General features: G+C 40.9%; 1 protein-coding gene across 2 annotated transcripts in view; it reads left to right on the plus strand.

Annotated features, from left to right (window-relative positions):
• The window catches only part of NDRG1 (N-myc downstream regulated 1), a 66584-nt gene extending 49265 nt beyond the window's left edge, over window positions 1–17319 (plus strand). For both annotated transcript variants that reach the window (XM_037891980.1, XM_043539061.1), the window contains 10 exons: window positions 690–750; window positions 1167–1253; window positions 5869–5925; window positions 7269–7372; window positions 7736–7792; window positions 9339–9390; window positions 10232–10279; window positions 12311–12346; window positions 14032–14083; window positions 15470–17319. In XM_037891980.1, coding sequence (XP_037747908.1) covers window positions 690–750; window positions 1167–1253; window positions 5869–5925; window positions 7269–7372; window positions 7736–7792; window positions 9339–9390; window positions 10232–10279; window positions 12311–12346; window positions 14032–14083; window positions 15470–15735 — 820 coding nt within the window. In that variant the 3' untranslated portion in view covers window positions 15736–17319. The remainder of the gene's footprint in view (window positions 1–689; window positions 751–1166; window positions 1254–5868; window positions 5926–7268; window positions 7373–7735; window positions 7793–9338; window positions 9391–10231; window positions 10280–12310; window positions 12347–14031; window positions 14084–15469) is intronic.
• Window positions 17320–19078: the final 1759 nt, after the last annotated feature.

Below are 19078 nucleotides of genomic sequence, written 5' to 3' on the forward strand. Positions count from 1 at the left end.
TTTATTAAAATATTGTATGACTTGTTTTGTACTGATTTTTCTCCCCTTCTACTGTAGTAAAATGTTTTAATTTGCACTGAACTGAAATTGGTACTATTCGTACCTTATTGGTATATGCTGTGCAAGTTATTCATAAGACTAGTTTCAGTTCAGTGTATTCTGGTAACTTATGTATTGCCTGATAACTGGCATAACAGCCTTTCACTTTCACTGCTGAAGAAAGAAAAGATTGGGGTGACATTGTCCCATAGTCATGATAGGAGGCTGTTAAAATAAGCCTTGGTATTTGCCAGGGAAATCTTGCAAATCAGGGCAGCTGATTTCCCTTCCAGAATCAGAATACTATAGCTCACCCAGTATATTTCTGTAAAGAAATCCTGTAACTGTCACTATTACCGGAATGCAGATGGACAGATGTCCCATGAATATAACTATTTAGCTGAAACCAAGAGAGCACTAAGTTACTTTGCTAACTGCTAGGAGCAGATCTGTTGTACATTTTCAAAGCCCCACTGAAGTCAATGCAGTTGTGACCATTTACACCAGCTGCTGACCCACTATGTAATCATGAACTGGCATGTAGGAGGTGTTACCTAAAAGGGAGAAATTGGTTGGATGGAACTTGTTTGTTTCAGTGCACTTTTACTGACACGCTTTTTTGTTTTGTTGCACATAACTGCTCTGTATAGGCTGAAAAGTGTTATTGGAATGGGAACTGGAGCTGGTGCCTACATCTTAACTAGGTTTGCTGTAAGTTTCATGGAGCTGCCTTGAAGCTAACCTACATGACACCTGTAGCCTATGTAAATACTTCCTACCCGCCATACCCACTTATTTAAGCAGTCAAGTTTTTAAAGTGAAATAACATGATCTGCAGGATGGCTAATTCAAAAGATTAGATCTGTTAAACCCAGGGCTCTACCCAGTTAACTTGTGGTTGGTGGTTTCTTAAATTTAAGGTAGAGAATTCCCATTAAAGTGAAGAAGTTAAATATTATCAAAGTTGTCCAGCCAAATTACTTTGAGTAAAGACAAAGCTTCTCTCTTTCACATGATAAAATTATACTTCCCAATGCCCTGCCCCAAAATGATTATCCCTCTGATTTAAACTCTGTACTGTTATATATCTGGTGACTTGCATGTTCACATGATTTCCTAAATTGCAGCTGAACAATCCAGAAATGGTGGAAGGACTAGTTCTCATCAATGTAAACCCTTGTGCTGAAGGATGGATGGACTGGGCAGCGACTAAGGTAAAAAAAATTTAAAAAAAAAATCACATGCAATCTGGCTGGTTTGTTTTTTTTAAAAGGTTTGCACTTGAACAATGGGCTCTTAAAATGTCACATCAGATTTTAGCTAAGCTTTTTTCAGTTTGTATTCCCTTATTAAAATTGTGGCTGCAATATTAAAGGATAATTGCTTTTGGTTCCATTCCTCAGTTTTAACTAGAGTACTTTCTGTAGGGTTGATAAAGTGTAGCTCAGTGGTCTCCAACCCTTTTATGCCCAAGATCACTTTTTGAATTTAAGGGCAACCCAAGATCTACCCTGCCCCACTCACTCCATTTTCCCCCTCACTTTCGCTGGGGTAGGGGTTTGGGAGGGGGTGCAGGCTCTGGGCTGGGGCTAAGGGGTTAACAGTGTGGGAGGGGGCTCTGGGCTGAGCCTGAGGATTGGGGTGGAGAAGGGAGCTCCAGGCTGGGGCAGGGGGTTGCAGGGCCACACTGGCCACTTCCAGGAGCGGCATGGGGCTGGGAACAGGCAGGGAGCCTGCCTTAGCAGCAGCCACACTGCACCGCCGGAGATTGCGATCAACTGGGAGTTCCTCTAGGATTGACCAATTGAGTGCAATAGACCAGTTGGTGACCACTGCTGTAGCTGTACCCAGCAGTGCCATTGTACTGTAGCTGTCAATTTATTGTAAATGCTTTTGTTGAGGTGGAAAAATATGTAGCTGAGATCTAGATCTGGAAACAATTTCATTGTACAAGCCAGTGCAGTATATAGTTTTCCATCTTTCAAGTGATGGTCCCTATCTATATTCCACTAGCAGGTTTATGCATTGTGACAAAGCTCTGTCCTTGCCTCCATGGGTCCTGTGTTTCCTGGCAGATTTCACTAGCCTCAGAGGCTCCCTGTGACCCTCCACATAACTCTTCTCTTTCTAGAGACAAGGGTCAGTCTACTGAGCCATTTTCATCATAAGCCAGCGAGGGAGGTGAGGAGAAGTTATCCTTCCTTGCAGTCTCTCTCCTAGTCTCAGTGATTAATCAGGGGGCAAAGTGGGGGGAACCCAGGCCCACCCTCTACTCTGGGCTCCAGCCCAGGGACCCTAATAGTATCAGCTATGGTAGCTGACCTTTTAGAAACATGACATGTACAATTCCCTGGGCTACTTCCCACCACAGCAGCCCTCACTTCCTCAAGCTCCACTTCACCCTTACCTCAGGGCCTCCTTCCTTGTGCCTGATATGGTGTGTACTACTCAGCCTCTCCAAAAGCACAACTTCCTCCCACAGCTCCTAATGTGCACACCCACCTGACTAACTGGGAGGCTTTTAACTAGTTTCAGTCAGCCCCTGATTGGCTTCAGGTGTCCCAATCAACCTAGCATTCTCCCTGCCTTCTGGAAAGTTCTCAATTGGCCCCAGGTGTCTTAATTGACCTGGAGCAGCTGCCATTTCGCTTATCCTGGTACCAGGGATTTGTTTAGCCTGGAGCTAATATATCTATCTCCCACTACTTTACTTTTCTATAACCATCTGGCCTTGCCCCATCACAGCATGCATGCCATGTGTCCAGAGCCAGAGAATTTGAAAGTAGTGTCCATTGATTCACACCCTGTCTTCACCTCATGGTTTTGACCAAGGTGATAAACTGAGGTGGACTGACCATGCCTCCAGTTCCTTCTCACTGCCTTGTGGTCTGAGTAGGAGCTGTTTAGTGTCCTCTTGTCTGACAGACTTTAAAAAAAAAAAACAAAACACCCCAACCCGTTTTAAAATTGCATGTAGTTTTTCTTGGTTTTGCTGTTTTTAGTGTATAGTAGTAGTTTTTAGGAGAGAGACTTTGGGGAATCCATTTACCAGTCCCTATGCCTGGATACTGGATTATGCCTGGGTTCAAGATCTGCGTCTCCTGCCTACATTCTTCTCTGTACATGAGCAAGCATCAGTGCTACCTGTAGTACATGAAGATCAGAGTCCCTGGAAGATAGGCTGGGGGCAACAGGATCTTGTGGGCAATGCATCAGTCCCATAGATGAACTGCTTCTACACTGAGTACAGTTGATCTTGTGCTCTCTTGTCTGTTTGTAATAAACGGTGTCAGACACAATGAGAACATGATGGGGAAAGAATGGATGAGAGACATGCTGTCCATAGTACCCAACGCTCCAGAATGTTGATGTGCCTTCTGGATTCCGGAGAGATCCAAGTCCCTTGCATCATGTGCTCACCCCATCTAGCAAATGATGCATCTGTGAAGTGTCGGAGGAATGGAATTCTGCTGCAAATCTGCCCCAGGTCTATCCACCACTGGAGGGTGGAGAGTACTTTGGGGGGAGGGGAGACACATGCGTTGATAGACTCTAGAGCCACAGCTTGAAGAGTGCAAAGGCGAAAGCAAGAAAGGTTGTGATGTACATGCCGTGTGGCCAATGAGGGATAGGCAAGTACTGACCAGAACAGAAGGACCATGGACCATTCTGGTAGAAACCTGGGTTGCAGGTTCAGGGCCAAGGTTATTTCCTGGTTTTATCTCAACCAACCCATACACTTACCTACTTCCTTCACACCTCATCAGAGGAGCAGCACCTTCACTCCCTTGATGTTGCAGGACCTTGGCCTTTTACATGCAGAGGAAGAGACGAATCAGGAAACCTCCTAGACTGTCGCTATAGCTGGAATAATTAAGGGGCAGGCAATCTCCACACAGGATTTCTAAATTGATTTTGGGATGCATTCTGCTTTGCTACTGGGATTGCCTCCACCTGGTTGGGGTGAGAGCCCATTCCACAAGAGTGGAAGCATCAACTACAGCCACCCTGCACAATGTGTTGCTTCCAGATATGTAGGGTAGTACATTCCTTAGCTACGCATTACTCCTTGGCACAAGACTCTGTCACAGATGCCTCATTTGGCGTGACTGTCCTCCCGTCCACTGTTCCATCCTCTTCCTCGCACCCTCCTCTGAATTAGGTACTGCTTGTTAATCACCCTCTGTGGAATACAATGGGGACCGTCAATCAAAGAAGATGCAGTTACTTACCTGTAACCGGAGGCTCTTTGAGATGTGCAGTTCCACTTCCCACCCTTCTTCCCCTCTGCTGCGGATCTGTTCAGTTTGCTGTGGAGAAGGAACAGGAGGCCTAGTCAGTCTGCTTTGCTCTTTATTACCTCAGTTGAAACCAGGAGGTAAACAAGGGTGCATGCACAGACCAATAGACTACTACTTTCAAAATTCTCTAGCTCAAGATGTGTGTTCATGTGTAAACCCTCAGTGGAATACAGATAGGGATCACACATCTCAAAGAACCTTCAGCTACAGGTAAGTAACCCCTTCTTTGCCCATAGCTTTGCCTGCCAACCAGAAATCCATAATGTGAGCTAGGGCATTGAAAATTAGGAAAAGTACATGTTTCAAAAATGTTAAGGGCATCGGGGGAAAAATGCATTAATTAACTGCAATAGCCAGGAGGGTTATGACACAGGATCATCAAGAATGTGTCACTGTCTTAAAAGTGACACCTCTATGCAGGAAAATGCATAATAATCTTCATGCATCTTCTGACCACATTTTAATCTAAAGACTAAGGGATACTAAGGACCTTAAGCTTCAAGGTCTAACGTTTAAATGAGTGAAGAATAATGCAAGCCTAAAAATGGTATGTACAAGCTAATACTGGACAAGATGCATGGTTTTTGGACATGTTTGTAACATGTTCATATTAAGTGTGTGGGCATACTTGCACCCCAGAAAACAGGTGGGTGGCTCTAAGTCTCTGCATATAGAACTTCCAATGGATAAATGGAGGAAGCTACAAAAACTCTGGTATTTCTAGGCTAAACAACTTGTCTGCCAAGTCCTGAATTGAGCAAATCAAGGCACACCTTGTAATGCCATGACAAAATGTGCTCTGGTTCCAGAGATGGGGTGTAGGATAGTCTTTCTCATAAGATTGAGATATTTACCTCCTTGGTTTAACAGAAGAGGAGCTTTACTGGATTAACAAACATTACTTGACCTGGGAGGGACTGAAAAGCTACTTATAAAGATGGGCTAACTGACCTGCAAAATAGGTGATCACCTCACCCAATAGCCTTGGCTCACTTAAATTCTTGTGTCCCATTCCCCGTGCTTCTCTCAACACTCATTCAGAATCACTGAGCCTCACGGTGGTATCATTGGATTTTGCTCCTTTCAAAACTTATTTGCATTTGTTCTGGGAACTACTACTGCATATGTCTTGGGTACCAATGTAGGAACACTATCCAGATGCAGGTTGTTTGTCCTAAAAGTAGAATATTGGCCTAGCTGTTTGTGGGCTGTTTGTAAACAAAGTTCTAAGAAGGAATGATTACATGAGTATGGGGCATTCTTTCCTCCATCTACTGTGCGTTCACTATGATGCTTATATGCTTACACTAGGTAAACTGCAAGGATATTCCAAGAGTTCTATCCTGTGGGCACTTTTCCAGTGTGGTTTGTGCTACTTGCACTTGTAGTGCCTTTTGACATGATTACTAGTAACTAGTGTAAATATCTGACCTAATCCTGGGAGAGCAGAGATATACTTCTAGCTGAAAAATCTTCCTTTTGATTATGCTGGTCAATGACTCTTGTTTAACTGTTTCTCACTGTTTAGATTTCAGGATGGGCTCATGCCCTTCCAGATATGGTCATTTCACATCTTTTTGGGAAGGTAAGCTACTTTGAGGCGCCACTTATTTAGCTCTCATATTGTGGGGAAAGCTAATGTCACCTTGATCGATTTGGTCCAGCACTGATCATAATAACACATCATTCGTGTTTTAGCCATTCCTTCAGCTGCCTGCTGGCCAGGCTGTCAGTGGCAACAGACACCTGATCGGCATAGCACACTGCAGCCCAGAACCACTGAGCTCAAGCAATCTGCCAGCCTCAGCCTCCCAGGTAGCTGGGAATACAGGTGCGCGCCACCGCGCCCAGTGATGCTAATGTATCATCCTTCAAACATTTGAAAACTTGTACTTTTTGTACAATTTTAAAATACCCCGAACTGAAACACAAGCTATAACTTGTGAATAGTTTGTGGCTGAAACGCAACATTTTAAATTCAAATGTTTCCAGGTGCAACTTCCCCTATCACTGAAGTTTGATATGCAGTGTATGAAAGGCTGCATATAGCCATAGTGGAGATTTAATTGCTTGTTAAATTGGTGAATTAAATATCATTGTCAAGTTCTAAGCAGAACTCACTGATTTCAGTGGCAATTTCTACTCTAAACATTGATAGTACAATACAGCTTATTGTTTTGGCTCCTGGTAAGAGTTCTCCTGCTGTATTTTGGCACCATAATTCCTAAATCCAGAAAACACGTTACTGGCATAAACTAAGCTTTTTTTTTTTTTGTGCCTACCTTAATGTCAGATGCTCTATTTTCTAAGGCTTGTGTAGAGTGAGACTCTTAAAGTACTAACTTTCAAAGACTACAGTTTGTAAAGACCTTGAAGCTTTGCTGCTTGCTCTTGTCTTGCAAAATTGAGCTCAATTTTGTAGATGTTCAAAGCTGACAAATTAGTGAACATCTGTTTTGGTCTGAACATAATTACTAAATTTTTTTACTTGACAAGTTTTTAAAAGTCTGGCTCTTAATCCTGAAGTGTCTTAGCAGTTTTAACTGTATTTCCTTGATACTATATATCTCTCCAATGCTTTTCTTTGCATCCTTTTGGTTTGTTAGAAAGGATGTGTATTTCAGGTTGATCATCAACACTGCACAAGCAAACTGCAAACCATGCACTGTTATGAGATTAAGTGCCTTGAATTAATAAAACTATACATCAACATATTTAAGTCTGGAACTGACTTTCAGACAATTCGCAGTACTTCAACCCTAAAAAAAGATACTGGTACCAATGGTTTGAGAACACCAATAAGTAACAAGCTTCTTAAAGGGTCTTGCTTGTTTTATTAAGTCTTAATTTATTTGTAATTAAGCAATGCTACAATGCCACTTATCATAGTAGTATCTTAATATTAAATTATCCCATTTTTTAATCTAGGAAGAGATTCATAACTGCCATGATCTGATCCAGACTTATCGCCAACATATTGTCCATGATATGAATCAAACCAATCTTCATCTCTTTGTCAACTCGTACAACAGGTAATATACTTTGTTCTCCAATTAGTCTTTACAGTGAAATCTGTTAAGCAATTACTCAAGGGACAAGCAAATATAATTTATGCAGCAGATACACTCTAACAAAAGATCAAGCAGAATTGTATTGGAAACCATAACTCTATCAAAGGGTCATCTTAACACTGCCTCGTGTATTGTTTTTGTTTTTTAAACTTCAGGGGCTGACTAAACTAAAACTACAAATGTAAAGAAAGCTCAGCTGTATCTCTCATTTGATATATACTTTTCTTTAAGTAACTTATGTTTTTCGTGTTTGGAAAAGTGTAGAGATTCACATGAATACCTGAATCCCATGTATCAATAAGCTTTTTCTCTCTCAATCTTCAGTCGAAGAGATCTTGAGATTGAGCGTCCTATTCCTGGAACAAATGTTGTTACTCTACAGTAAGTATTACTCGTTTGTATGAATTGGAAAAACGTTAAATCTGTGCTAAATTTGAGTAACTATCGGTGGCATGGATGCTGTCACAGGGACAGTCATTAGAGCAGTGATACTCAATCTCAGTTCAGGAGCCAAATTAGCAATCAGCATTACCCAAAAGGACCACAGGAATGTGAACTCCTTGTTTTTAGTTACAATATATTCATATTTAAACAGTATATTTAAATAAAAATGGTTGACCAAATATTTTACCAGTTACAATTGGTGAAGAACATAATAAAAGCATCCTGATTGGTTAATAAGTGTTTTAATATCATGTGCCACAAGGAGACGCTCGCAAGTTGCTCTTTAATGTATCAGTGTTAAAGGCCTTAAAGCAATGGTATGATTGGGTGTTTTTGCATATACATTCCAGGTTTGTAATTGAAATAAGCTTCAGTACACTTCAGTAATTAATAATAATAAAAAGGCAGCTCAGTATTGCAGATGCATGCTGCTGCTTATGGGTACAAAGGGGTCTCAAAATTTGGATTTCGGGTTTAAAAACTTGCTGCACATCATGACTTCCTTTATGAAGAGTTTGTTGTGCCTCCTAAAGTTGCAGTCTCAGCAAGCTGGCTGTAAAGTGATCCTCAAACTTGAATCAGTGAAGAGGTCAGATTATAGCATTCTGTTTAAAAACTTTAATTAGCCGTAAGGGAGGAGCAATTGCAAGCATTAAAATCTTTGCATGTGTTGTCACTCATCTCTTCCCTTTCTCTTCTCTTCTTCGCCCCCCCCCCCCCCCCCCCCCCCCGCGTGTTTAGTTAATTTGTCACAGGGGAAGCATGTCCATGATGGGTAGTATTTCAAGTGGGGATTAAATAGTGGAGAAGATAGTGATGCCTGATGGTGCTTTTACTCTTACCTATGATGGATTTGCAAACCTGAGTTTAAGGGGTTTAAACTGCTTTGCTTAGAAAGTGGATGTAATTGGCTTAATTTGAAGCCTTACCCCACTTAAGAAAACAATCACCTTGCAATTTGAACATAAGTATGAATAATATATGACCACTAGAAGCATGAGTGCTTTTGCAAAGCTTTTGTTTACTGGGGTGGGGAGGGAATAAAAAGACAAATTTGCTCATTAGCTAATAGAAAAAATAAGGTTAATGAAAGATAACATTTAAACTTAACATTAAATTTAACATTAAACTTCTGTAATCAAACTCATTCCACTCTTGTTAAAAAATGTAACCATTTCCCTGATAAATGCTAAAGAGAAAAATGGTAGGAAAAAGGGAAGATGTACAAGAATTCAGCAGAAAAGTAGAAGAAAATACATGGCTTTTCACTAATATATAGAGGATTCCAGGAATAGTAATAAAACTAGTCAGGTACATCTTTAGGACATCAGATGCAAGAACTTGCTTCTACTCACTTAACCAGGTCAGGATCCTTCCAATCATACTAAAGGAGAATTTTGGGAAAAGCAGGGTGGAGGCAGAGAAAAGTTGAAATGAGCATAGAAATAACCATGGTCTTGTATCTCTTCCCTCGCCCCCCCAGATGCCCTTCACTGTTGGTGGTTGGTGACAGTTCTCCTGCTGTTGATGCTGTGGTATGTATAGTCAGACTTTCATAATAAAGAGCCTTCTTTTCCTTTGTATTAATCAGTATGCGAACTGGGAAGTTATAGCAGCATTGCAGAAATCACACCCATATAGGAAAGTCTCCTGCTATTGACCCAGCACAGTTAACTCTTCCCTGTCAGACCTTTCAAGACAGAGCAGTCACTGTTCTTAGATGTCCAAGCCTCTGTCTGGATACCATTATGTAATGGCTACTGTTCTAGGGACAGTTGTCATAGCAGTACTTTAGGCATAGAAGGAGCTGGTAGAGAAAAATGTGGTCTAAAAATGTTTCCATTAGAGGAGAATCTGAATCCAGTATTGTAGCATGTTCTCTGCTGTTAAATGGAGTTTTGCAGTTGGTTACTCTGGAAGCAGTGTGTTGCTTTGGCCAATATAGCTAGCCTCAGATGGCTGCTTGACTTAAAATATTGTGCCTTAATGGGTATGTCTATTCTTTGGCCATATGGCTGCTTACCATCTGGGATTCTACCACATGATCCCCAGTCACATGACCTGGTTTGTTGCCACTACAGTGTTTGAAGCACAAAACTCTCCTAATTCCTTGCTAATGGACTTGCTTGTACATGTGGGAATAATAGACTATTAGAGCAAAATTTGAATAATATTTTAGAAAAGCTACAGGGGGGTAAAATCTAAGATGTGTAATATTTAGGGTATGCCAAACCCTTTTGGAGAACAAGGTATTAATACAATTAACTTAAGGAAAAAGTAGTTGGATGAGAGAACCACAAAGAACTAATAAGTTCAGACTAATGGTCTTGAAGATGAGAATAAATAAGATGCTAACACGGCTATTTTTCCATATAGGTAGAGTGCAACTCTAAGCTGGACCCAACAAAGACCACACTCCTAAAGGTAATAGGACTAAGAACCGTAAATTACATATTTATTTTACAATGATGCAACCACACTGGTCTTAAGTGAGACCCACAAGTTAGAGCACAAATGAGTCCAGTGTGGTGCATGCCTGTACATACTAAATTTGTGTAAGATTAGTTTTAAGTTAACTGGGGAAAGTGTTTGTTTGTTTTTTGTTTAGTTCTTGAGCACAAGTATAAATGCTGGTTGCAGCAGAGTTTGTACTTGGTATAGCTCAGTAATGCCTCCACTGCCATTTCCAGAGCTGCCATGATTATGCTGCTATTTATACTTCTGCTAGCTTGAAGAGAGGTAGCTAGCACAAGTACGTGTACCCGAGCTGAGGAAGCCCTCCCCTAACATGCAGTATAGACATTGTCTCCAATTCAGTTATCTCCTTTAAGACTTTCTAATCGCTTTGTTCTGACTGGCAGATGGACAGACTTGTTAGCTAGATAGTGCTCCTCTCTCTAGGAAACATTCAACTTTCCCATTCAACTCTGATTTGATAGAATGTCCTTATCCTAAAGGAATTGGTCTAAATAATTAAACAGTGCACCTGTTAATCTGGAGTGACCCTTTAATTCAGCAAAACTTATTTGGGAGATTTCAAATAGTTCAGTTAAAACCTCAGGGTTCTGACTCCCGCAAAGTGCAGCGCATTCTCTGCTCCTATAGAAGTTGATTAGAGCTGAAGACTCCTTCTAAAAGATGAATATGCAGGCCCAAATACCCCTGGACCTTGACTTAAACCTTTTGCAACTGACATAGTGGGTGTTGAATCCATCTTTGCAAAAAAAAAATTCAATAAAGATTTCAAAAGTAAACTCATTCATTTTTATTTTAGATTCTTCTCTTCCTGCAACAACAAAACAAGCTGTAATCACTCTGTAGAATAAATATGTAATGTTCTGATTTTCATTCACTGTCCTACCTGGCTGCCTTTTCTGTTACTCTGGGCTACTTTCCAGCATAGCTCAGAACCAGAAGTGGCTTTTAATGTTTCCCTTTATTTGACACAGTGGATTTCCAAATCAAGAGTTTTGGGAGAAGAGAGCTTGTTTCTAGCATTTGCTCTTCAGTCATGGAGCGGGTGCATCTGTAGTTTGCAGTACTGTACTTTTTTTTTATTTAATGTTTTATAGAAAGTGTCTGGTCAGGATTTGGAGTTCGTGCCATATTCCATACTAGGATGTAATTAAGAAGGCTGTTAGTCAGTACTAATGTCAAAGCAATAGATTCTCAATGTTTTGTTGCATTGGTCTAACATTAATAGAGAATTTTAGCCATCTAAATCCTCTCCTGCCCCCTCACCCTGCAATCATAAATTCTCATCTCTGTCATTGTTCAGCTGGAGACCTCTGTACATGACCACTCTTTCTGAGATTGAGGTTATGAATTGTTATGTTCCTATAACTAGACCATTAGCAAGATTTGTTTTACTGCTAGCTAATCCCAGATAGGACTGCAGGCTTCCTGTAATTCACAATTTGACTTTCTGTTCGTAGCATTCACTGGAATGTTCCTGTTCCTGTGTGTTTTTTGTTTTTGTGGTTTTTTTTTTTTTTTTTTTGAAGGGGTGGTCAAGCAAGAGAACTTAAGTGCTACCAAAAATGTGTAGACAGTCTGACTGCTTTCACAGATCTTGCTTCCCTTAACAAATCTACCTCCTGTTGGAGTCCTCCACCATCTCAGCCATTGCTGCTGGCTTTTAATACCCTCACCTGTAAGGGTATTTCCTCCTTCACCAGTGTGCCATCTTCCTGTTCAGAGCCAAGGCATACCATTGAAATCCAGTAAGAGTTGGCCATCTGGATTTCTAATGCATTAAGAAACTGGTGTTCACCTTATAAAAAGCCTTACCTGTTGCCTTCTACTCAAGCTTTCCTATCTGTGTGATGAGAATAAATGTCTGTCTCCAAAGTGCCAGATACACAAACCTTGAATATATTTCTTTGGTACAATCTCTGAACTCAAAGGAACTCCTGTTCTGGCACTGTGCTGACCTACCTTTTTACTTTCTTATAGATGGCAGACTGTGGTGGTCTCCCTCAAGTTTCCCAGGTATGATTGACTGACTGAAAACTTGCTAATGCTTCTTACAGTAAAAAGAAAAGGAGTACTTGTGGCACCTTATGCTCTAATAAATTTGTTAGTCTCTAAGCTTTCGTGAGCTACAGCTCACTTCATCTGATGCATCCAATGAAGTGAGCTGTAGCTCACGAAAGCTTATGCTCTAATAAATTTGTTAGCCTCTAAGGTGTCACAAGTACTCCTTTTTCTTTTACGGATACAGACTAACACGACTGCTACTCTGAAACTTCTTACACTAGTCTGTTTTGCAGAATGTGACAAATGGGGCCCCATTCTGAAGGGTATTCATTGTTCCCAAGTGTTAAGTGACTATCATTCATGAGTAGTAATGGCATTGTCACCTGATCTCTCTTCTTTAAAGACCAACCAAGCACAAAATTAAGGTTAGGATGGGATATTTACACAGTTAAGGCTTAATTAATTAGTGGAAGGGTTTGTATTTGGAATATAGATACATTACCTTTTGCTTACTGACTAAACTAACATGGATTACTGCTTCTGGACGATCACTAAGTCAAACATTTAGTTATTTGTGCTATTTATAGTTTGGTTCAGGGTGGGAGGCAGGAAATAACTAGTCTGTTCTTACGTGCACTAATCTGGTCTAGCAGAATGCACAAGTGTTTTTGAAACCTGTTTAGACATAAATTCCAAGGCTCCTAATACAACAGACTTTGTACACTACAATTTTAACTATTGTTTAGGGTGATTCACTAAAGAAGCTGACCCTATACACTAACTTGCAGGGTATACATTTTGTTCTAGTTTGAGCCAAATGGAGGTATTCTGAAATGTAGGTATGAAATTACTCTGAAGAAACTGGAATTTGTAAACAGCTACAATTGAAAAGAGATCAAGATTGCGCTAGCGGTGTATAATGTGATTAGTGACAGGGAGGGGTGCAAGAAAGACACTCCATTCTTGTTTTTTTTAAAGTTGTTTAGAATGGCAAAACCTTAAGTAAGAAGCTTGAATACCAATGTAGACCTTATTCTGCCCCTCCTATTGATTTTATGTAAAGTTAAACCAAAGAGCCATTATTCTCTAGATTTGGGGTGCAAAAGAAAATGTTGCCTGTACTGCAAGATACAATCTTGCATAAGTTCAATTAAAAATATTGTCACCCCAGTTGGAGTCGCTGCTTTGCCCAGTAGCAGAGGAAAACATTTGTGTGTGTATACACGCAGCAATTCAAGAGTAGTAGCAGTTTATTAAACTATGCTTGCAGTCTCACTCATTTTATTGAGGAAAAACTTGCCAATGCAGAACACACTTAAAACTTCAGCTAGTTGGAATTGGCCTAGAAACTGCTATAAATTGTTCTATGTGCTTTGAGACAAACTGTTCCTTTGAACCTTCTGCTTCGGTAAACTGAATCAGCAAAACTTGGGCCTGGTTCAGGCCAAGGTCAGTTGGAGAATTGACTGAACTAACATGCTGTACAGTAATGTTCATGTACAATAGGTATATAACAGGGGTGGTGGGGCAGAGGAGGAGAGAACAAAATCTGACCTAGGGAATTTTCTCAGTTGTGTACTCATTCTTTATATGTGTAACACTATTGAGTAGAGCCCAGGGGGAGAATAAGACTACTTATACTAGTGTCTCTCATTTGACAATTACTGTATTCAATGTGTTTCCATTTCCTTTTACAGCCTGCAAAGCTTGCAGAAGCTTTCAAATATTTTGTTCAGGGAATGGGATACAGTAAGTATGTATTTATTAAAAGAAAGCCTAGCTATAATTAAGTTCTACAGTGGGGTAATAGAGTAACCTCTTTGTGAAAACCTAGATTACACCACAAAATATCTGCTGTCTGAGGGACAGGGCATGTAGACCAAAGCAGAGTAGCATGAGGACTTAGTCCAATCAGTGATATTGGTGCCCACAGATGATATATGCAGTGATATCTGAGATACTGTAGTTCTTCTATCTGGTCCCTGCTATCTCAGTATGACTTGACTGTGACCATTGTATGTACTTCATGGAAAGTTATTACCAGTGGTGCCAACTGAGAGGTTGTTTGGCTGCATGGCTTGTAAAGATGCCCTTAAATAAAGTGCTCCATTCCAACTAGAAGACAGAGAATGAAATATTCTCATACTACTATATTAAATCTGCAGAGATGAATTGAACTAAGTTGACTCCTGAACTGTGTGTGAGCTATTGCATAGCATTCCTGGGAGAGTTGCAGCATGAGCTATTGAGAATCTCTTTACTGCCTTTGATTCCCCTTTCTCCATTTTTGCTTCACGTATTGGAGAAATGAATCTCTTGCATAATTTGAACCATAATTTCAGAGCCTGATTCAAACGCCACATGCAACTGTGGATCATCTCTGCACATTTAGCAGGAGTGCACAAACTTGCAAACATCTGACCTGGCTGTATAAAGACCAGGTAGATATGACCCTGGAGGTCCGTCTGACCAGTTAGAAATGTGTGAATTTTAAAAATGCATGCACAACTTGGTTGCAAAGCAGACATTTGGTATTTGGTTTCTGTGCATATCCCCTGTGTGCACATAATGCATGGATATTTAAACTGAATTTTAATAATGAGGGGAAACTCAACCCCTCCTTGTGAATGTTTTGAGTTAGCATAGTCTGTATACAACATTAGCTCTGCTGTGACATGCATAATACATGTAGTATGAGTCTAAAATGACTTCGCTTTAGAAATTACACATTCCCTTCCATTGTAATAACCATCAGACACAGGTGACTTGAAGTATGTATATTAGAATTGAAGAATCAAGGTCAGTTGTTGGCATAAAATTACTAGTCTGCTTTAAACACTTGTGCACGAATTGAAGGGCAGTCTTTTTCTTAATGCCTATCTAAGAAGTTAATTAGTCCCTGTTTTTGTTCAATTTGTACCTGATTTCCCACATGTACTGTTCTACTGAAGCCCTGTTTAACTTCATGCATTATGAACAGCGGGTCTACTTAAATGTGTACAATTTCAGCATGTGCACAAGTGTGTTCGGGGTCAGGGCCTTAGTCTGTCAGTTTGGGAATTCAAGACAAGGGCTTGCTTTCAAACACACTGAATTATTCTAAACAAATCCACTAATACAGGACTCTTCTTTCAGTGCCTTCAGCTAGTATGACCAGGCTTATGAGGTCCCGTACAGCATCTGGTTCCAGCGTCACATCTTTGGAGGGACAGAGGAGCAGATCTCACACTGGGGAAGGAACAAGAAGCAGGTCCCATACCGGTGACGGAAACAGGAGCAGATCCCATACTGGTGATGGGTCCAGAAACCGCACCCACCCAGACGCACGCATTGAGCTCACTCCTAACTCTGCAGGCAATACCGAACAACCTAGCCCCAAATCCATGGAAGTTTCCTGTTAAATACCCCAAAAAAAAAAAACCACACAAACCTGGATGTAGTTTGAAACTGTAAAAGTTTTAATGACTGCCCACTGTGTATCGCAACACATAGCTGGTATTAATATCAAGCTTTTCTGTAAGATGAACTCTGTTCACCAGTTTGAAAGGGACCAAAGAAAGCAAACATCTCAATTGCTCTATTTTTATTACTTAATACAGATGGTTGCTGCTATTGTGCCCTCCTCCAACTGATGCCAAAATTTAAGGGCTGCGTGCCAAAAGTTATATGGCTGTGAAAATTTCAAAATCAAACCAGACTTACCTAACATCCTGTTCAAACAAAGTTTTGAAACTATGATATGCCCACTTATCTCGTTTTTTCTTTGGCTAAATAAAGTGACCCAGTTTCTGGCATGTTTAAAAAAAACAAAAAACAAAAACAAACCTAAGGCTTTGTTGGTGGAAGGGAAGCAGTGCTTTATGGTTGACTTAAAATGGTACAGCCTCATGTTGAAGCTGGAGTTAAACTCAAATTGTATATAGTTTAATTTCAAATAGTAGTAGGAAAAAATTAAACTTGTGCATTTGTAGGCCTTCTAATTAGTATTTGAACCTGTTTTTTTCCTAAGTACAATAATATGCTACTAAAATAGGCAAGGTTTTTTATATTGGGTTTTTTGAGATTTAGTTCCTATTGCCCCCACCCTCCTGGATCCTAAAACCTGCTTAATAAGACCCAGTTTAACTTTTAAAAGCAGGTTAATATTTTCTCTTTGGCGGGACCTTGAACCAAAGAGCTCACAACTTGGTGGCATAGTTGACACTTACAGCAGCTGTACTTGACCATGATGACTGCTCAGTGAAAGCAGTTTTTACTTTCACATTGTATGGCTTTTAATCTTTGGAGTTTGAGGTTTTTTGTGTATCAGCACAATTGTAAAACTCAGAATTCTGTAAACCAATCCAGATACAGCTGTTAATTGTTGAGGAAAGATGAAAAACTGAGATGGTTTGTAATTACTGTGCACTCAACTGTCACTAATTACTAGCTCCTAAAACCTCTGACTTTGAATTTGCTGGTGCTGAGAAGTGTATTCCACAGCAGTGGGAGGGGCAACTTTGTAATTGATAAACATAATATTTAGTGACTGTAAATTTAGGAATGCATGATTCTGCATCTTGGTGTAACCTACTGATATCTCCAGGTTATCTTCTTTTGGAAGTAAGTGGGTATGGCACCTTTCTACCACCCACAGGTTTTCATAGTGTTCAGTTTTTCTTCTATACATACTGGGAGAGTCTTTCATTTGCTTTGATACATATTTGCTACATCACAATTCTTATGTAGCTATGAAAAGTGAGATACTGAGTAGTTAAATAGCAAGTGGTAATACCTAAATATTTTGGGTAGTTCTTGTTCAGAAGAACACAATTTAGGTTACTCCACATTGACTTAACTTACACTCTTGTGCAGAGTTTCCATGGTGGTTGGTAGAAAGAACAAACATTAAAGAGAATAAAGCTATTGTGTAAAGTCTATCAGAAGTTTTCTTAATGAACTATTTGTATTTATTTCAAAACAAATAAATTTGTAACTTTGCAGTGTCTTGTCTTAATCCTGTATCCTGAGCACAGATCTTTTGAGATGATTGCACTTTATCCTTTCCACATGCCTTAACTCTCAGGCTTAGCTTACCCTGCCTGCTGTCTAGCCCCTCATAGCTGACATACTGCTTCACATTTTCGTGAGCATAGTATCTACTTTCTAAAGCCATCCAGTAAGTGTTTTTAGTATCCCTGCACAGTAGGGTGACTATACATCCTGTTTCAGCTGGGACAGTCGCTTTTTGGCAAAATGGGGGATGCAACCACTAGTGGGGTGTAGAGGAACATTCAGGGGGAGGAGCAACAACCCCAGGTCTACATGGGAGGGCTGGCTTAGCCTAGGTCAACCCCAGGTGGGTGGCTGGTAGGGGGGCTTGGGCTGGCTCCACACACTAGGGGGGGAGGCCTCAGGCCAGCCCACGGTGGTGTCCATTTTGAAAAATATAGTCCCCCTTACTGCGGTATGCTACTTTATACTGGGGTGGGAGGGTTAAGGCATCCTACCCTCTTCTGAACCATCCTGGAGGAAGAACAGATGAAAGTCCTAGAGGTAGAGTGAGCAGCAAAGTTCTTACCAGCTATTCTGACAGGATCTGCAAAAGTGATAACATGAAGTGCAGGGATTCAGCATCAGAGATCACTCTCTTCTTGCATTCTGTTCCTTCCCCTTCATTTTTCTAATGCTCCTAGAATTCATTCTGGCTCTCCTTCAGGCTGCCCAGCCCTATTATACATTAGTGAACTAGCAGGCCTGATTCTGGATATAGTACAAGAGCAACAGACTAGTTACCAGTGGTTCAGTCATGCTGAAAGGGTATAACAAGTTGGGTCCTGGAGGGATTGGTTCTGGGTCCACTTCTGTTCGATATCTTCATGATTTAGATAATGGCACAGAATACACTAGCTGGGAGAGATTGCAAGTGCTTTGGAGGATAGGATTAAAATTCAAAATGATCTGGAGAAATTGTCTGAAGTAAATAGGATGAAATTCAATAAGGAAAAATCCAAAGTACTCCATTAGGAAGGAACAATCAGTCCCATATGTACAAAATGGGAAATGACTGCCTAGGAAGCAGTACTGCAGAAAGGGATCTGGAGGTCATAGTGGATCACAAGCTAGATATGAGTCAACAGTGTAATGCTGTTGCAAAAAAAGCAAACATCATTCTGGGATGTATTAGGAGTATTGTAAGCAAGATTCTTTTGCTCTACTCTGATTGGTTCCCAGCCAATGGGACCTGTGGGGGTGGCACTTGGGGCAGGCACAGCATGCAGAGCCCCTTAGCTGACCCTATATGTAGGAGCCTGAGGGGGGACATGCCACTGCTTCCAGGAGCCGTGTGGAGCCACAGTACATGTGGATCAGGGTGAGCCCCCAAGCCTGCTCCCCAACTGGAGCACCAGAGTGGGGCAAGCCTGAGACTGTTCCCCAGCTCGTGCTTGAGGGCCGGATGTGGCCCCTGGGCTGTAGGTTGCCCACCCCTTTTCTAGATAATACTTAGTCCTGCCTTGAGTGCAGGAGACTGGACTAGATGACCTCTGGAGGTCCCTTCCCATTCTATGATCCTCTTTGCCCTTGTCCATTGTTGCTGTAAGCTGTTCAGTGCAGGGATTGTTTTCCTATGTGTAGGCATAATGGGGACTTTAAATGATCCCACATCCTATGTAATACTTTGGATTTCAGGTCCTGTGACCAAGTGCTCCACAGAAGTTGAATTCCACAACACCCCTGGGGGAGGGAGATGTTATTGCCACTTTA

The sequence above is a fragment of the Chelonia mydas genome, chromosome 2 (genome assembly GCF_015237465.2).
Source record: "Chelonia mydas isolate rCheMyd1 chromosome 2, rCheMyd1.pri.v2, whole genome shotgun sequence".
Taxonomy (NCBI): Eukaryota; Metazoa; Chordata; order Testudines; family Cheloniidae; genus Chelonia; species Chelonia mydas.